The sequence below is a fragment of the Notolabrus celidotus genome, chromosome 22 (assembly GCF_009762535.1).
Source record: "Notolabrus celidotus isolate fNotCel1 chromosome 22, fNotCel1.pri, whole genome shotgun sequence".
In the NCBI taxonomy this organism is placed as follows: Eukaryota; Metazoa; Chordata; class Actinopteri; order Labriformes; family Labridae; genus Notolabrus; species Notolabrus celidotus.
In genome coordinates this window covers 19428155-19447545 of record NC_048293.1, presented here as the reverse complement: position 1 = coordinate 19447545, position 19391 = coordinate 19428155, and the positions used below count along the sequence as shown (strand labels likewise).

General features: G+C 38.7%; 3 protein-coding genes across 4 annotated transcripts; all 3 read right to left on the bottom strand.

The window, feature by feature from the left end:
- Positions 1–51: 51 nt before the first annotated feature.
- Positions 52–4333, bottom strand: mtres1 (mitochondrial transcription rescue factor 1). Of its 2 annotated transcripts, none has more exons than XM_034675636.1 (4): positions 4255–4333; positions 1572–2028; positions 1231–1303; positions 52–1138 (listed from the first exon to the last, which is right to left on the bottom strand). In XM_034675636.1, exons 1-4 carry the CDS (start codon positions 4271–4273, stop codon positions 959–961), a joined length of 729 nt encoding a protein of 242 aa, XP_034531527.1. In that variant the 5' UTR covers positions 4274–4333; the 3' UTR covers positions 52–958. The 2 variants fall into 2 exon arrangements, with proteins under 2 accessions (XP_034531527.1, XP_034531528.1); XM_034675637.1 differs by having other exon boundaries at positions 4164–4266.
- A 4559-nt stretch (positions 4334–8892) lies between these two features.
- Positions 8893–11892, bottom strand: tmem151bb (transmembrane protein 151Bb). The gene is made up of 2 exons (XM_034674507.1): positions 11370–11892; positions 8893–10439 (listed from the first exon to the last, which is right to left on the bottom strand). The coding sequence occupies exons 1-2, from the start codon at positions 11445–11447 to the stop codon at positions 9042–9044; spliced, it is 1476 nt and encodes a 491-aa protein (XP_034530398.1). The 5' UTR covers positions 11448–11892; the 3' UTR covers positions 8893–9041.
- A 4245-nt stretch (positions 11893–16137) lies between these two features.
- Positions 16138–18322, bottom strand: grxcr1b (glutaredoxin and cysteine rich domain containing 1 b). Its single transcript, XM_034674407.1, has 2 exons — positions 17531–18322; positions 16138–16326 (listed from the first exon to the last, which is right to left on the bottom strand). The coding sequence occupies exons 1-2, from the start codon at positions 17951–17953 to the stop codon at positions 16282–16284; spliced, it is 468 nt and encodes a 155-aa protein (XP_034530298.1). The 5' UTR covers positions 17954–18322; the 3' UTR covers positions 16138–16281.
- Positions 18323–19391: the final 1069 nt, after the last annotated feature.

The window sequence follows — 19391 nt, the reverse complement described above, 5'->3', positions numbered from 1 at the left end:
AACATAACCTTGTAAGAAACAAGTCTATTCAGTCGAGTAATCAAGACGTCATTTCCAAATCGCAAAACCTCAAAGTGCAACTTTATTGAGATTCACAGAAGAAAGAAAAACATTCAATATCTGTCTCCTAACTCACCGCTAAAGGGATAATACTGTGTTCAACTTGCACATTATTTTTGTTACATATTTTTGGGTCTACGACCAAATTTGTATTTAATTTCTGCAGTACGTCTAATAATGTAATTCTATGCAAACATGTCCCCGATTAGTGCATGTGACTGTTTTTGCTACAGAGAGGTTTATCACACAAAGTGTCTTACAACATGAAGGCGAGATAGCTACAGAAATAGAGTATTGATGCCTTTTTTCTACCAGGATCAGCAGTCATATCGTCTCTTTGAAGCTACACTGTTTACAGAAAAGACCTCATGAGTCTATGGTCTGCCTCTCCTTCACCTGCTGAGTTTTGTGGAGTGACTTCATTTTGAGGTAATCTCGTATCCGGCACAACAGGGCAACACAAGTATCCGGTAGAGGCAGCGGCACAGGTGACTTTGAAGAAAGTCATGTAAACAGCTGTTCAATGTCTAACCTTTACATACACGACTTCTTCTAGCAAACATTCTGTCATCTTCAGCCTTTAAGTGAAAAAAACAAGCTCTGTTAATTTGTGTTCTCTGATCGGGTGCATTGGTCTCTGCAGCCAGTTACCCTTCTTTACTGTCCACTGAAGCAATCTAGTGTAGTACTGTCAAAATGTGTGGAACCTATGAATTATGTAGTCACAAATATGTTGAAGTCTACCTTTAAAAATCTTGAACACCCCTTTAATTTTATCATCAGTCGATGAGAACTGTCCCCAAAGTACCAGCTGGCAACGATGCGAGATCCACTCATTTGATGATGTTTCTGCAGAAGTCGTCGTCTTCCTTCACAGTCATTACAGTCCTGTTCAAACTCACAGCTTAAAGGCCTCATCCTTGGGAAGCTCTAAACATTTCCAGCGCCTTATGGCAACTTTGTGCTTCTCTGTTTGGGATTCACCCAAAACCTTGAGGAGGACGACTCTCATCAGGGTAACAGTGTTTGTTTCGTGGTTCTCTGACAGCACCAGGTCCAATCTGTCCCCGACTTTCACCTTTAAAAAGAGCAAACATGATGAATTAGAAGAAAATAAAAACAAAGAACAAGAGACAAGTGGAAAGATGAATCGTTTTGCAGGTCACTCACCGTTTTACTTTTCTTGATGAGTTTCTGTCCATTCAATCTGAGCTTGCTGCTGTAGAAGGCGTCGTCGATTTTACTGTTAAAAACAAAGGAAATTTTGTCTATAAGCTTGTATGATGGGTTCTTAAATTGCTCAAACATGTTCAAATATATTCATTCAAACTCAAATGAATCATTTAAGTAAAACTAGAATGCCACTGATGGTATAGGTTACTAATAACAGCACCAAAAAGGATCTGTTTTCTGATGAAAACGTCTCAGCCTCACTTTTTCTCCTTACTTTTAGATAGATAGAAAAGGGAGGGAGAACAATTTATAAGAGCAGCCAATCGGCAGAGACTCACTTGCGTGCCAAGTCCTGTCCAGCCTTCAGTATGGTGTCAAAGCGAAATCCCTGCACATATTTCTCCATGTCTTTATAGTCCTTTGGTACACTTGAGCTCTCATCTACCTCATCCTCAATATCACTGTCTTCAGGGTTTTTAACTTCCTCCTCCTCCTCCTCCTCTTCCTCCTTTGCAGCCCGAGCAGCCCCTTTCTTCTTGTTGCTTTTCAACCTCAGGTGATGTACAGACCAACCCCTGACGGCGTCTCGGCCACTGACGGCAGGCCTGTGACAGCCAAGCGCGGGGAAAGCCGAGCAGCCCCACAGCTGCCGTGTGTGGATGGCTCTGGGGCCCAATTCAGTCTGCCGCTGTCCGTATCCAGCAGCCAGCAGGTGGCGGGGGTTCAACCTTCCCAGCTGCCTCATAGCAAGTGCCTGGACCATGAAGCTCTGCATGTTGGCGCCCCAACCGCTCACTAGAGAAACATGGAGAGTCAACAGTGTTATGAAAAGATGCCAATGCTTTTTAAAATTTGATTGTAAGAAAAGTAATCGAGTCAAAATCTACTAGGTATGGACGGATTGAGAAAATTAGAACCAATATTGATTGCAACGTTAAAACTAACAATTTAGCAAGAGGTCCAAACTGATGTTTTTTCCTTACTTTAATTTGTTTTTTATTTCATTTTTGTTAATTCAAATTCCCAATCTGTGCCAGGGGTCCAAATTAATATTTGAAAATATAAAAAAAAAAAAAAAAAAAAACATTAATGAACATTGTTTAAGTCAATAATGCCTTAATCATTTTTTTAAAGATTTAAAATATTTTTTAGAATAAATAACTGCTTCAAAAGCCTTTTCAACCTGCTTTACAACCACAAACTCAAGCATTTTTCAGTACTTACACGGCCTGACTAAACAAAACAAATACTATTATATTATAATTATTTAAAAAAAATGCTAAAATCAACAAAAATGCTGTAAAATAAAATAATAACACAACTTTAAAAAAAACACTCAAGAGGGAAGCTAGTGTTCGTCGAGGAACTGTTTCTGCTCTATATAAGTTGTTAATCCCATCCCTCCCTCACAGCACTGTCACCACCAAATTACAATGGGAACGAGACAGTTGCTCACCTCTTTCTGCAGATCAGTGGGATGTAATGTTAAAACATTCAACATCAGTCATCAACTGTATCAGATATAAAACTATTTAAATGAAAATCATACATAGAGCTTACATTACCCCACAAACTTTAGAAAAAATGAATCCAAATGCTTCTGACCTGTGCTGGCATGGTTGCGGTGGGATTGGCACGCTTATGCATTTACTCTGGTCTTGTCCGATAGTTGAAAGATTCTGGACCCAGGTAATCAATATTTGAGAGCTGTTAATGAATGTTCATGTCCCTAATCGCCCTGATGTATGCATACTTGGAAATGTGATGGACAATATACAGCCAAGAGCAACCCAACGCATTGTTGGTCTAGCTTTTATGTCTGTAAAAAGGACAATACTCCTCAACTGGAAAATTCGAAAACTGGACTGTTTTAATATACACAACTGGTTTGCAGACTTTTTGGACTTGTTATCAATGGAGAGTGCAGCATCATCTCTCAGTGACCATCACACACCAGAAGCCCTATGGACTATAATCAGGGAAAAGTTTAAATTATATATGCATCTAAGCTAATTGTGATCCTAATAATAATAATAATGAAAAACTGTACTAATGTTGATCCCCCCCATGTGACTGTGGCCAGTTAGTCCACGTATTGTGTACCCCATGGAAGCAAGGCTTACTTTGTTTCTCTTGTGTTTTGTTTGTTTTGTCTCTTGTGTGTTTTTGTGCGTTACTCATTTTGTATATTAGGTGTATTGTCTCTGTCATTGTCTTTCTTGTTATTTGGAAAATAAAATAAAATTTAAATAAAATAAAAAACAACTCATTACAAACGAAAACATGAATATCAATCAGCTTTTGTACTTTTTTTACCCAACCTCTTTTTCTTTTATAAGCAAGAACATTACAGCAAGCTAAAACAAGGAGCTTATAAGCATGCAAGTAAAACATTAGTGCAACATGCATAAGTGTCTTCTAATTCCAAATTGATGTCTAATATTCATCAATTTACGTAATGATACAGTCTATATATGGTTGCATCCTTAATCTCAGCTGTTTGTTTACATCATAAAGAATACACTATCATTTAGACGTGCTTTAACACAGTGTCCTTTTTTATCACGAAATAAACTCTTTATTGTGTCATTTAACTGAATAAATGTGATATACTGTTTTAGGTTGCTGCAGGCCAACAAAGTGAGTTTGAGAAGTTATTTGGGGAATGTTTCTAGTCCTTTACTTGACACCACCCGACAACAAAACACAGTGAAATGTTGTATTTTGCTTTGATATTATCTCATGTAAGAGAACTGTAGATATCTGATCTGATTCCAGCTCAGCAGTCAGACATTAATTGATGGATTTATTGATGTTGACACGTTTTAAGCAGAAGTTAAAAAAACAGTCTGAAGCTGTAACAGCTAACTAGCTTCACTTCTCATCAGTTTAACTTCTTCCAGGTCACTTACAGATCTACACAAACCTACCTGCTGCAGAACAAAGTAAAGACACTTCTGTTGGGTTTGATGATGCTGAATGTAAAGGTGCAGGATGTAAAGGTTTATTTAAATCACTCACCTATAGAATAACCTTTCATTGCTTCCTGCACTTCGTCGCCTCTTGTGTTTTTGGACGGGCGCGCACCAGCTGATATAAGTATATTGCCCCCTACTGGACTGGAGGGGAATTACATCACCCGGTTAAATCTGGGGGAATGAAGATTTTCTGCTTTTTCTTACACATTTGTCAATTAATGCATAAATTCAAGTATAAATCACAACTATTCAAATGCAAACACAATGTAGCTTTTAATTATTGTTATAAAACCCAATGGAAATCTAGGATTAATTTTATCTAGCATCTAAATGGATGGATAATCTTTCGTTTACAATGTTACAATGTCATTTAGCAGACGCTTTTATCCAAAGCGACGTACATACAAGAACAAGAACAACACAAGCAAAGATCTAGACATGAGGAAACAAGAGCAGTAAGAGTAACAAATTGCTTCAAGTCAATTTGGGTGCTGCCAAGAAGTGTAAAGACAATGCACAAAAGTAAATAAGGATTATTTTTTCTTAATAAAATAAGGAACATCTACAATGAAGCAACCAAACAATTTAAGACCTTCCATTATCATCATCAACAATTAACATCACCACAATAATGACCAAAGTACCAAGTGCTGGGTCACTCCAGAGCTGAACACAGATTTCCAGAGTAGAGCAGGACAGTGCGAGTCAACTGTAGCTGGAAGACATGATCTGCCACTGGGGACAACAGTGGAGAAGAGTCTAGCTAAGTGCATAGTGCTTCTTAAAGAGCTGGGTCTTTAGCTGTCCTTTAGTTAGCAGAGGATGTTTTTTATCATTTTGAAAGTGTATAAAACTGTAAGAAATGTTATACAATCATCTCCATATCTTTTACAATTATATTAAAACCAATGTTTGTTCTAAATAACTTATTGAGAGTTAATTTATTATATTTACATAAGTATGAGTGTGATAGAATAGAATAGATCTTTATTGTCATTATTCTGAAACAATGAAGCAGTTTAGTACCTCTTCAAAATAGCAGCACAGAATTTAACATAAAAAAATGACAATAGAAATAAGAACAAGGCATGCTAAAATGATAAAATGAGTTAAGAAATAAAATAATATAGATAAAATAAATTGCACTGTTTACATTATTGATTGCAATGTGTGTCTGTGCAGGTGTATTTGCTGGTCATATTACTACAGATGTATATTAACAAATTGCAAATACTGCTGTGGAAGGGATGAGGGAGATGTTGGTTTTCAACTCCCCAAAGAGAGAAAAAAATTAAATATATTTGTTTTTGTTTATAAGATTTTTTTTCTTTTCTTAGTCTTACTAATAATAACCCGCAACCCTGAATGTGACAATGGGTGAACATATGAGATTGATGGATAATACTGATATTAATGATTTACCTTTCTGTGTGTGATGTCCCGGCAGGCAGCAACAATAGGACTAAATTCAAAATACCAGAAACTTTACTCCAAATGAGATAAACACATTTCAGCCAATAACTGATTTTCCAACTGTGACGTGTCAGTATGAAAGTGCAGCTCCTGTTTCCAGATATTTTGAGGATGAAGCCAACAAAATTCTTAAACACAGATGGGTTCACCCCAGAAGTTTATTGCACCTTTTATTTTTCCAGCATAAGATAAAGTTGAATACACATTGTAATAAGTAATCAAGGTATTTATACAGTCTGTTTGATTATAATGACAACAAGAACAGTTTAACACTTTACAAGAAGCTCTGACTGGTTGTGTATTGTTTTATGTCTCAAAGTTATGTGTCAGTATATCAGCTTAATACTGTTTTATTTTAAGGGAATTTACATTAACATTCAGCTTCACTACAATTCATAATGTCTAGTGTCACTTCAAGTGCATAATACTCGTGTCACTACATTATTGGAACAATGTAAGAACAAAATGTTATTTGCTAGGATGCATACATTAAATACCTGTAAGATGTTGTAAAAAACAGTATTATAAAGTTTTTGTCCGTGTGAAAACATAAGTGCATTTTCATCCTTGCATATGCTGCCTGTAAACTTTACTCCAAAGAGTCAGGAATCCTCCAGATTCATCAAATATCATCATCCAGAGTCTCTGCAGGAAAGATAATGACGTGCTGAGTTGTGCTTTCACACTTTGAGCACATTCAACACACGCTGCAGAGTGAAATCACCGTTTTACAAATGAAAAATGGAGCATTATCCATTTACTACAGACACATAATGAACACATACTACAGTATATCATATATGCTGGTGGTTTACATTCAGGAATGTGTTACTGTTTATAACACAGAAGGATTTCATGCAAATATGAGCATGGAAGTGATGACGTCGGGACCTTTTTTTGCAGATAAATCCATAAAATCTGTTGTGTGTAGAGTCAATGTAAACCTGTCCCTGTCTTTCCTCACCAGAGGTCTGATGTGATAACGTGTAGATGTGTCTGTAGCACAGTAGCCGGCAAGTTTTCTCATGGCAGTAGGTAGAAAAACAGTCTTCAAACATGTACTGTCTTGATTCACGATGGGTGCTTTACAATGTGGCTCTTATGACTAGTCAGAGTAAGTGCTCTAATATTTGTTCATTTGCAGTTCCAGGGAAGTTAAAAAAGGTAACGCAAAAATGTAAATCTCACTCAACGGAAAAATATCAAAAATGTATATCAATCTGATCTTATGTTCTTGCAGATATAATAAGTGTAACTACGCGTCTCCAAAGTAGGACCATTCCAACTTCCACAGAAGAGGTTTAAAGACGAAGGGTTGCAAAAACATCGACTGTATACATCAAGCTTATGCAGAAGACTTTTCAAGCCAGGACTAAATATAAAGAGGTAAAAGATTTGTATTTATTTTCATTATTTCTTGAGAATAAAGTTAATATAATGAATGGCAACAGATCTTTCTTTGATTTAAATATCCTCCTCCTCTTGTAGCTTTTTCTTTTTTACAGAAACATTAATTAATACTCAAAGTTCAACATTATTTTCAGTGTTTTGAGTTTATTCTCAAAACATAAAATGAAAATATCTTTCTTCCCCCTCCTTTTATATTTATACCTGGCTTGGCTACTCTTCCATAACTTCATGTGTTGGTCCATCGACATAAAAAAGGAAGCTTAGGCCTCTTTCTTGAGCTGACATGTAGCACCAACAGTCTAAGGAGAAATCAGATGTGGAAGCAGCACATTAACTATGTGAATTCTCCATGATAAAAAGCTCAATAACAGAGGGCAATGAATACAGGATTGTTCTGAGTAAGGGGCCCAAGTCTTTCTTTTTGTCTAATAAGAACTGATGTCACTGTTTGTATCATAAGCCGTACATGAGAAGTTGGGGCAGCCTTTCAACTCAACATTGTGCAGTCGGAGGCTGCAGTTTCAAGACTGGAATTCTGGGACTGCATTCCTAGGACCTTTGTGTTGTTACGGGAGTTTGGATTGGGTTACAGTTAGACACTTAAAATTGGCGATCCAATGCAGTATGTGCTGAAGTGCAGCCCCAAAAATTTGGTCCTGAATCTGCAGCATTCAGGTCTGCAATGCCTTGTAAGTGCTTTTACTTGCAATCTCATTAAAGGCCAGTAGGGGGTGACTTCACTGCTTGACAATCGTTTAAAAACAAATGAGGAAGTTGGCCAACATAATCAGTTAATATCATCTAATGCGCTCATAATCCCAATCTCTAATTCCAGGTCCTTTTCATTACAGCAAGGTTCATTTTGTGAATGATTGTCTCATTTATGTAAAATAGAGCAAATGCAGGGTAGGCTTCAAAAAGCTATAATTGGCTGACATGAGAGAAGCAATGCACATCTACCCTCTCTTCCAATGTAGAAGCTTTAGGTGAGGAGAAACGAAATAATGGGATGGCAGTTAAAAGGCAGTCGTCACACCATTAGGCCACACCGACGCAGCTAAACCCACTTCTCATGTACAGTCTGTGATGTTTACCTCCTTTATGTCGTTTTTTAAACCCACAACTGGAAATAAATGTTCACCAAGTTTCAGTAGTTATCAAAAAGGCATATTTGGAAACATATACTAAGGAAGAAATAAACAAGGCATGTTCCCTTAAAAAAGTATGTACATAAAAAAGAATAGATTTACGACACTTCACATTATTAATAAAAAAATTCAAACATCACAAACTGTTATAACAGATAGTGAGTATCCAATAATCACTTGTTCTTTTTGACTGGAGGTTTGGTTCATACTGTCTGAAGTGTCTCCGTGATATGTTTCATTTGAGAGGTGGAATTCAATTTCACAGTTATTGCTGTTATAAAAAAAAGGTTGAACTAATCCACCTTACCGGTCCTGATGATGAAAACAAACAGGGCTTACTTTATCCTACTGCTCAGCTGTGAATGTGTCACTGACATTTTACTGCATGAACCAGATGATTAAACCTGCCAGTCTTGTCCGTGGCCTCTGAAAGGTCTTATGAGGTAACTGCAGCTTCAGTTTCAGTGTTGTCTGTAGGGTACACATGAGATCTTAAAAGCTATGGGAATGACAAACAGTCATCGTCTGCTTGGTTTTCATTGCAAAGCCAGACAGATTCATTTTCTGTGAGTTCCAAAAAAAGCTCACACACTTCTGCTGCTTTTTCCTTCCATTCACTAATCACTGTTATTGCTTTGGTGATTCACACATTCAGACTTCAGGCATTTGTTTCAAACAGTATGATCATACAGCACAAATCTGTGTTTCTCACATTAAGACTCTTACACTCTATGCCTCTGATGTGCAAATAGTTTTTATGCTACAGAAACGCCTCTGTGTTTTATCAGTGTCTGCATAGTCATAATGAAGTCTCCACACAGGAGCCATTTCTGTGGAACGATCTGTGGTTGTGGCAATTCTCGCTGCAGTGCACAATGAGCACCGGGTAGCAAAGTGCATCCTCATAGTCTGGCGGTTCCTCTTCATCTGTGGTGAGGCGCTCTGACAGGCAGCGGGTGTTTTCGCTGGGACTCTCCTGGTCATCCAAGCTGCCGCTCCTCCAGAAAAAGCTGCGCTGGGAGCCGTAGCGCCGTGCCAAGGAGAAGCGGCTGCCACTGAAGGGGATGCGGGAGCTGGCACCAGTGCAGATGCTGAGGGCGCTCCTGGAAAACACGGAGGAGCAGCTGATGGCTCTGTGGCAGCGCTCACAATTCTGACGTATCCCACTGAAATTGGACGGGCACTGAGCCAGATCCATCAGGCCAGCCTCTGAGTAACTGGGCACCAGCTGCTGGTTGGACCGAATGTGCCATTCCAGCTCTGTACTGTCAATGGTGTTAACACGGGGAATACGCCGCCAATATGGCCGATCTTCACATGGAGTCACAGGGAGGTAATCGTGCCCAAAGAGCTTCTCTACCCGATAGTGGACATATGCAGTATGATACTCTGTGAAGACTCTGAGAGGCCAGGAGAAGGTGAGGAACGAGGAAAACCAGAAGACATAGTGGGACAGATACCAGGGGTGTCGCTCTGGGTCTGACATCACCATGACATACTCCTTCAGGTCAATGTTCTTTAGGTGCATGCCCTCCCTGGCCTCCATGTAGTCATCCAGGCCCTCGTTGTCAGTGAAAAACCTTGCTCGTTGTGTCAGGTAGGAATTCTCAGACTCTACGTTAGCAAAACTGAAGCACTTGGTGAAGCGCATCTTTGTGAGTGCGCACTTCTCCAGGCCCAGCAGCTGCTTTGAAACATCCTTCACACCACAGTGACTGTAGTCAAACTCAGCCTCTGCCACATGGGTGTTGACGCGTTCATGGTAAACCTGGGTGCTTGTGTAAGCGTCTCCATTGCGGTAGCGTGTGACTTGTCGTGTTCGGCGAACATAGTGATAGCTGATGGCCTTCCACCAGATGCACGGTTTGGCTTGCTGCATTCTTTGGATGCGCTCGTAGATGCCCTCCACGTCCACTTTGTGCTGCAGCTCGTTCTTCACATGACAGTGCCAGCACTCCACAAGATAGACCAAGTAGAGCATGCCCAGTAAGGCCAGAGGGATGTAGATATAGCCGTCGGAGCATGGGCTGTCATGGTACATCATAGATTTCCTGTCAAAGGTGAAGCGGGTCACCTTGGTGACATGACACCAAACCATGGCTCCCATACAGCCGTACATGAGAACAGACAGGAGCAGACATTTCCAAAAACTCTCACGGCAGAGCGACTTGCTCAGAGATTGCTTGAGGGGTCTTTGCTGTTGAGTCGAAGAAAACAAAGCAGAGAAAGAGAGAGATAAAATGTATTGTTTTAAAACTTGTGACTTAAATGTTTTTTCTTACTGTAACTGCTGCAGTGTTCATCACTGCTGATCAATACTCAGTGTATTTCTCTTAACTTTGGCACACTTCCTGAGCCAGCTCCTGCACACACTGCCTCTTCCTCTCACACTACCCTTTAAAAACTGATGAATTAAACATATTATTTAGAATATTCTCTTATATTGTCAAAATGTATCTCATGTTGTTTATATTGGTGAAGGTAGCGGTTGTCCTGTAAACCTGTGTTTCACTTTTATTTCTATTTTTTCCACTTTTCATTCTGCACCAAAACACCAAGAAGAGACTTGTCGACCATGTGTTGGCAGGAAGACTTTTTTCGGACGGCTGATAGTGAATCTGATTGATCACTAGAACCACATCCTCTCTGAATTAATAAGGATTTTAAACAGATTTAGACTGAATTGGGTGAGCAGGTCATACAACAGATTTAGTAACACCTCTACGTTAGATACTCCCTGTGGTTTCTAGGCAATCAGTGCACAAACAGAGAACAAAAAGAGAGCACTTCTGAGCTCTGTGGACAATTATTGTGATTTTATTTTATAGTTGATGTTGCAGAGATATTAAGATGAAATCAGACAGCAGATGACAGATTGAAGGCAGGGAAAGATCGATTGTACTCTGATTTTACAAATGTAGGCTGCATGATTATAGTAATTATCCTATGTGAGGCTGCAACAAAGAACTCTATTGCAAGCCCAAATCTCTGGTAAATGATCACCTTACATTTTGCTCAGTGTGCACACAGATCCATAAGTGCCCTGCGCCAAGATCCAGCAAACACATCAGTACACAATATGCACACGCTCCTCCTGTGACTGTGAGAGATGTTAAAAACAGAATACCTCCTCTCTGGTGTCCTCCTCGAAAACGGTGGTGGTACTGCTTTCACTCGCTGTCGCAGCCGATGCTGGGGGGGACATGGTTGCCTGGGCAGCTATTGATGATAATGACAGGGCGTGGAGGAGGAAGAGGAAGAGATTTCACTACCTTACTCTGCAGAGTCCCTCAAGCAAGGCTGCAGCTACTTGCAAGGTGCATTACATCTGTTCTCACGTAGAGCCACTCCACCCTGAGAAAAGACCGAGGAGAATCGACGGAGGCATGATGATCTGTGCAAATCCAGATTAAAGGGATCTCTCTCTTTGCAAACAGAGAGAGGTTGTGTGTCTAATGGGAAGCCCGCATCCTGCCGTTTAGTGCCGCAGTGACATGATGGTAGATTATTAGCTGGTCCTCATTACAGAAAGCACATGCCCTGCCCCTTAGAGCCCTCTGTGTTTATAGCTCTGTGTGCGGGGGCTGACGGTACCGTTCTCGGTCTATGGAGGGCTAGTGAGACTGAGGCAGACCTGTGCACGGTGAGATAGAGATGCATAAAAAAAACTGTTAAAGGGAAAGTCCACCCTTCAACTCTCTCGTAAAGGGTGCAGTGTCAGGGAAGACCACAATCCACAAATAGATTAGAACCTCCAGATTTCCATGTTTGATCATTAACAGGTGGTCAATTAAGGCAGCATGAGCACACTCTGGAGTCTCATTAATGCAACTGTGAGGACTTCCTTTTGGCAGGTAATGAAATAAAAAAATCAACAAAAGCAAACAAGATAATCAGCAACAATATTAGCTGTAGTAATTGTAGCACACAGCAGGCCAACAACACAGACTTTATATGCTTTAAAGGGCAGGGGTTCTCAAACTTGTTTGGCTCGTGTACCCCCTTCCAAAAACTATTTCAGCCAAGAACCCCCTCGTATGGCCGAGAACATTTTTCAGGAAACAATATGGGAAAATAACACGAATACATGTATGCATGTGGTTTTATAGTGTCATAATAACATTGAAGTGAAAGAGGACACAAATTCTTCACGTTTTGTAGTGCAATATTTTTCAGAAATAATTATAGATTGAGGCAGCTAGTTCCTTTTATGACCCAAGGAGCACACCCATTTATTTCTGTCAAACAAGAAGCATCAAGATGTCTCACAGTTACAAGAGTTAAAACACATTTCCTTTCTATTAGTGCATTTCTTTTCCTCTCCTCATGTCTTTCCATTTACAGCCAACCCCACCCTGGAAGGGGGGACGGAGGATGTCTGCTCCAAGTTGTTTTGCAAATAATATATTTTATGAATGAATATGCTCAATTTGGAAACAGTGCCCTCATTTTATTTTATTTTTTTAACATTTGTTACGTACCCCTTGAAGTACTCCCTCGTACCCCTAGGAGTTCGCATACCTACATTTGAGAATCATTGTTCTATGATAAAGGTTAACATCGAGTGACATGTTAGTCTTCCATACTTTCAGTTTCCCACATGTGGCGCAATCTCTCCTGTTCTGTGTGTTTTTTATCGTCCTAAAGGTGTTTTGAGTATTGTATTGAAACTCTGGCTTTACGGTTGTTCAATTGATGATGAGTTGATTACAGGTTAATGTAACTTTTATTTGTTTAGTTAGTTTAATAAGGCATGGTCATTAACAATAGTTAGCTAGCTACCTTGCAAGTGGGAAAACAGTGTTGTATTGTGCAGTAACAAAGGAACATTTTCTGAACAACAAAATAATAAGTTGGCACAACTTTCACTTCTTAGTATGTAGAACTCAAAACTTTAAGTTACACCACATATGAATGATAAGTCATCTCAACACAAACTAATCAGCTGGAAACCTAGGAATTAAATACCCTCTGCTTTGTGTTTGCAAATGAATAAGGATTTAATGATTCACTATTTAGAAAATGTTCCAATAAAAGAAAAGAGGTAAAGGAAATTTGAATCAAAGTAAAAAAAATATAAGAATACATTGATTCATTTTAAAACGTTTGAAAATAAACACCTAATGTGTTGTGCTTTGTGGGGCATTCTAAAGCCTTTGTCGTGTTCTAAAGCCTATGATGTGTTCTAAAAACAATGCTGTGTTATAAAGCCTTTGATGTGATGATGATGTGTTCTAAAAACAATGCTGTGTTATAAAGCCTTTGATGTAAACTATGATGCAGTGTGATGCAGATTTTTTCTCTACATACAGTAAGCTCAGAGCCTACTCCAGCAGTCCTTTCAGTCCAGCCACCAGAGCGAGACACATAGAGACATAGAGAGAATCAGATCATCCACGAGTATCATCAAAATGAGTACAAGTGTGAAGAAGAACGCCAGAAAAGGCAGAAACAAGCTAAAGAGACAAGTCATCCTGTGCCCCTTAAACCTGGGAGAAGACTCCAGCAGAGAAATGACAGCTCAGCTTGTGGACCAAGAGGTTTCAGTCCTCCAGGTTCAAATCAACCCAACAGAACAAGGAGAGAAGAACCTGGAGCAGGCAGTCCAAGCAGCAGCCTGTGAACCAGACATACAGGAGGAACCCCGTCCTGTTGAGGAAGCCGAGCCAGGCATTACAGAGTCCCCTCCACCTGTGATCCATTGGAAGTTCTCAGATCTTCTAGAAATGGCCAAGAAGGACAAGGTGTCAGGTGTCAGCATATCAGGTCAGGTTCAGATCCCTGAGCTTGATCTGCAAAGGCTCATGAGCAAACAAGACGAGGTGGACAGACTTGAAGGAGAAAATGTCGCCTTGAGTCATGAGTTACAGCAGCTAACACTGCTGTTTAAAAACACTAAAAAGAAGGAGGCCTTTGACAGGAAAGTACTCCTTGATGATCTCTCAAACAAGCAGGCAACAGCAAGAGTAGCAGTCATCAAGATGGAAAGACTTCAGGAAGCCTGCGAAACTGAAAAGGAAAAGCATAGGCAGACAGAAGAACTCCTGGCCCAACAAACAGAGCTGACCTCCAGGCTGCAGGCTGATCTCTCCCGCTTCATGATGGTGCGGCAGAATCAGTGCGCAGAAGACAGGTCTGGATTCTTGCCTGAGGTGATGAAAGATGCCTCTAACATTAAGGCTGAACCAGACCAGGCCCAAGAGGTCCCAGCTAAGAAGAACCCCCAGTGGGAGGAGGAAAAGTTTCATCATCTCCTGGATGAGGTTATAAAAGAAAATTGCACTATTAAGACCGCTTTGAACAAGGCCCAGCAGGACCTGCTGAACAAGACCCGCCAGTGGGAGGAGGAAAGATCCCAATTGATGTCGGACAAAGAGGAATCCTGCAGATTGAAGGCTGCCCTGGACCAGGCACAAAAGGACCTAGAGATCAAGAAGCAGCAGTGGGAGGAGGAAAGATTCCGTCTCTTGAAAGAGCACGAGGAGGAAACCCACAATTTGAAGGCTTCCCTGCACAAAGCCCAAGAGGACATAAGGGACCAAACATTTGAGTGGGAAAAACAAAAGTTCGAACACCATGTTGAACAATTGGACCTGCGGACACTTAAACACCACTGGGAGGTGCAAAATACCAATATTACAGCAGAGCATGAAAAGGAAACTTGCAGGCTGAAAACCGCTCTCCGTCAGGCCCAAGATGACCTGTCCAACCAGAAAGGCCTCTGGGAGGAGGACAAGTCAAGACTCCTTCAAGAGCAAAATGAAACCTGCAGAATGAAGATCTCCCTGAACCACGCCCAAAAGGAGCTAGAAGAAAACCGTCTCCAGTGGCAGAGGGAGAAGGCCTCTCTGCTTGAGGCTATCGACACCATCAAGCAGGCTCTGGAGAAGAAGGCAGACACCGCCAACTCAGCCCACAATTTGATGGACAGACTGAATAACTTAGAGGGTCAGCTAGAAGAGGCTCAGAAGAAACCAAAGAAGTCTTGGAGAAAAAGGTTCTTGGGAATCTTTAAAAAAGATGTAAAAACCACTTCACTGGATCCTGACCCCCCTGACCAAGAACATTCATCCCCTGGACCCTCCTCTCACACCGACTGACCAAAAAGAAAAACAGTCCCCACTGTAACCCTTGTCCTTTATGTTGCATTAAAAAAATAACTAAAAATAAAAATATTAAATTCAAAATAGATGTCTTTCTCCCTGTATGATGTATAAGTTCACACATGTTTAGAAGGAGCCTCATGAAGCTCTTTCAAAGTAAATTAAAGTTTGGGAAAGCGCTCAGTTTTCCCTTTTTGGGTAAAATAATGAGACATTTGATGTTTATAAGTCTGGATGGGACTGTTTTAAATCAGGCACATGAGTTAAAGCAGCAACTTGCTTTCACATGAACATAAAAACATAGGCTGTTTGATTCACTGCTTCTGTAGTTTGCATTTAAAAAATAAAGTCAACAAAAGACAGTTTTATCATCACTTTATTAACAGTTGTTTAAATCATAGTTACAAACTGTAAGTTAGACTGTCCTAGGAGTTTAACAAATGTAAAAAAAAACAACAGGCAGATAGCGTTTCAATGAGCATTACATTTTTTGCCATCACTAAAAGAAGGTAAAGTTCATGTATTCACTGTAACTTAGAGATACTATGAAGCACATTCATTTTACAACGTGACAGTCATTAAAAAGTGTTATAAAAACATCCATGTTCACATCATCCATCTTTTTGCTGTGAACACACTCCATCAAATATCAAAATCACATGAAATTCAGGGCAAATTAACAGCGCCTTTTAAAAATACAAAACCTTTCAGGCACCCGACAAAAGTCCTTAGAAAGTCCAATGAACTGAAATATGTGGTGAGTTATTTTAAAGTAAATAGTGAAACAGAAAGTCACTGATGAGTTTGTTTAATCAGATTTAGTGAGTTTAAATTCAGCGGTGAGTACTGGCTTCAGTGGCTTGTACCAACTGTAGGATAATCTCCATCCGAGCTGATTCTTCATGTCGACCAAACTGTGAAACTGCTGCAGATTGTTTACTCCTTTTCCCACGGTCTCCTTTTCTGTGGACGAAGGGAACCCTGAAAAACAAAGAAAATAAAGGTGTATGATAGAAGAGGACAGGATAGATGAAAAAGGTGGATTCAATTTAACAACATTATTATTTGCCTTTTACTGTTATATTGATTTAAATGTTGCTTTATTATTCTAGTAATTTTAACTGTTATCTTAGTCTATTTATAATTAATTTATCTGTTTTATTTATATACTCAGTTTCAGGGATATTTTTAGCCTTAGTTTTATTTTCAACACTCATCCTTACCCTTTTTAAATCTATTTTAAATATTTGTATTTTTAATTTTGATGCTTTAACTTATTTTAATTACACATACTTTATTGTTGGTGTGCATTAGTCTCTATTTAATTTTATTAGATTTTCATTTTCATTTTCATTAGTACTATTTTTATTATTATTATTATTTTCCCCTAATATGTCTTGCCATTGTTTTACTTCTGCTTCTTTCTTTCTTTAAATAAAGCTTGATTGATTGATTGATTGATTGATTGATTGATTGATTGATTGATTGATTGATTGATTGATTGATTGATTGATTGATTGATTGATTGATTGATTGATTGATTGATATGAGAAATATTTAAAAACAGAAGTATCCTCACCAAAATTAAAATAATACATAGTATTTATTAGTTTTAAGATAATTTAATGATAAGATCAAGATGGCAGAGGTGGCTCTATGATGAGCCTGTGTGTAATACGAGCTGACTGTGCATGTAGAGGCAGATTTAAAACCAGAGATTCTGCAAGTTTCTACTCTTCATCTTGTAAAAATGTTAAGCTTTCTGTTTTTTCATGCTCAATAAGTATCACATGTTTTGTAAAGATTTAGTTCATTGACAGTCATAAACTAAAACATGGTTTTGTGATGATATTCTGACAGTTCAGCTTCTACATTACATCTTTTTATTTATTTCCTTGAGTATTACCAATTTATTTATGGTAAGATGCTCTTTGGGGTTCAATTGTTAGATGATGTATTTGGGATGAAAGTCTGGTGATATTATGATCTTCAGTGTAAGAGGAGAAAGATTCAATCATTTTTCACTTTGGCTACATTTAGATTTGAAGGGCAAAGTTGAATCACATCCAAGAGATTCTTTTTCTGAATTCTTAAAGATTTTGCATGGGACTGGAGGGCAAATTTAGCAGAGGTAGAAGAAGTAGCAGTAGGAGTAGTAGGTTGAAACAAAGCCAGATCTACTTACTGAGTACATGTTGGAAAGGTTGTTGAAGAGAACTTGGCCTGCGCTCACTTTGTTCCTCACTCCTCGAATGGTCCCGTTCTTGCTGCAGATATTGATCCGCTTGTTGCTGAAGACCATCTCTCTCTTGGCACTGGCGTACAGAAGCAGGTCATCATGTTCACCGCTGTTCTCCTCCTGAGCAGATCCCACCACCATCAGACCGTTCAGGTGACTGTTGGCCTCGCTGGTTGGGGGTGAACTCCCTTGTTCTGTCTCTGGACTGCTGGTGCAGTCAGAGTCCACTGAGTCCGACACTGAGCTGCTCCAGGCTGTTTCATCCTTGAACACCTCTGTCAGGACCCGGCCACTGTTGGCAGATGCTACTCTGAACCGCACGGTTTTACCAGCCTTTTCTTTGTCCTCTTTTAGTTTTGGCATCTCCATTGAAATCCAAGAATGCCTCACATGTTTCCTCTCATTCTTAAAAAAGGCCAGAGGTGCTTTTTCAGCCTAAGCCATCACGGTGTGTAATTTTCAAACAATAATATCCCCATTCACGTGTCAAAATGAGCTGAAAATACCCCGAGTACACAAACTAGACACCAGTATGGTTAATAAAAGATGAGCTCGTACCATGGCAACAGCTAAAACAGGCAAACAGTAAATTGATATTACCATACTCAATTATTGATCAGGATTTAACAGAAGGTAGACTACATTACAGTGTCTAGTCTCTAAAAGAAACACAGCCAGCGTATCCTCTATTATGCAACCAATGGCCAATAATGACCCTTTAAGGACTAAGATGACCTTTTTAGACTTTTTTTACAACTTTCTTTTCTAACAAGAGGGAACTAACTTACCTAAACCTTACCAAGCGACCATGAAGACAAGCCAATCAAGCTCTATTTTACAAAGCGTTATAAAAGAAAGAACCAGGATAAGGAGATGCCTTTTTGTACAAGATAAGTTCACAAGAGCACACAGAACACAGTCTATACACATGCCAGCACAAAAAAATAGACAATATACAGTATGTACACATTGAGAAACTAAATGAACCTAAGAAAATAAAATAACTAAAAGGGGAGACACATGCAACAGGAAATGGAATTGCAAATGTGTAAAAAATTTAAAATCTTCAGTATTACAAAAGTTTGTAAATCAAGTTATTTAATCTAATCTTTTTAATAGGTAAAGTAAAATTCTATAAGATATTGGGATGGACAAAAAAAATCCTTAATAAGAAATGTAAAACCACCTTTTTTTTTTACCTTGTTGGAATCTATTAAGTCATGTCATATACACATTATCACAATCGTTTTTAATCGTCCATGGATATATATGTGTGTATACATTTTTGTGAATGTGTATATATGTGTAATAATTCATTTATTTTCTTTTTGTATTATTATTATTATTATTATTATTATTATTATTATTATTATTATTATTATTATTATTATTGTACTAATGGTAATGATTTGTACTATTATGTCCATTTATTTATTTATCTATTATTATTTAAGGATTGTATTGTTTTATTATTATTTTTATATGACACTGTTAATTAAAATTATTCAACACAAATGTCAAATTATATTTTTTTTAAAAAGTCTAATAAACACAGTTCATAAAAATATAAAAATAAAAAACATAAATATTATGTGTGCTGATGTCAATACTTTTTTTATATACAAACATCTATCAATGTAATAAGGAATATGGCCCACTTTTGCCTTCCATATGCAAGTGACTGAAGGGTATATGATCATTTCTATTGTACAAAATTTGCTTTTCATATTTTTGTTTCATATTTCTATTCAATTCAATTCAATTCAATTTGCTTTATTGGCATATTTCTATCTGTCTTTAATGACCA

What these genes read in the sequence shown, in the direction of transcription:
- mtres1 (XM_034675636.1), bottom strand. An exon ending in GGACAGGACTTGGCACGCAA is followed by an intron (nt 1,304 to 1,571) that starts GTGAGTCTCTGC and finishes TGTTTTTAACAG; the next exon opens with TAAAATCGACGACGCCTTCT. An exon ending in TCATCAAGAAAAGTAAAACG is followed by an intron (nt 1,139 to 1,230) that starts GTGAGTGACCTG and finishes CTCTTTTTAAAG; the next exon opens with GTGAAAGTCGGGGACAGATT.
- tmem151bb (XM_034674507.1), bottom strand. Translation starts at nt 11,447, where the DNA reads ATGTCCCCCCCAGCATCGGCTGCGACAGCGAGTGAAAGCAGTACCACC. An exon ending in AGGAGGACACCAGAGAGGAG is followed by an intron (nt 10,440 to 11,369) that starts GTATTCTGTTTT and finishes TCGACTCAACAG; the next exon opens with CAAAGACCCCTCAAGCAATC.
- grxcr1b (XM_034674407.1), bottom strand. Translation starts at nt 17,953, where the DNA reads ATGGAGATGCCAAAACTAAAAGAGGACAAAGAAAAGGCTGGTAAAACC. An exon ending in ACCTTTCCAACATGTACTCA is followed by an intron (nt 16,327 to 17,530) that starts GTAAGTAGATCT and finishes TTTGTTTTTCAG; the next exon opens with GGTTCCCTTCGTCCACAGAA.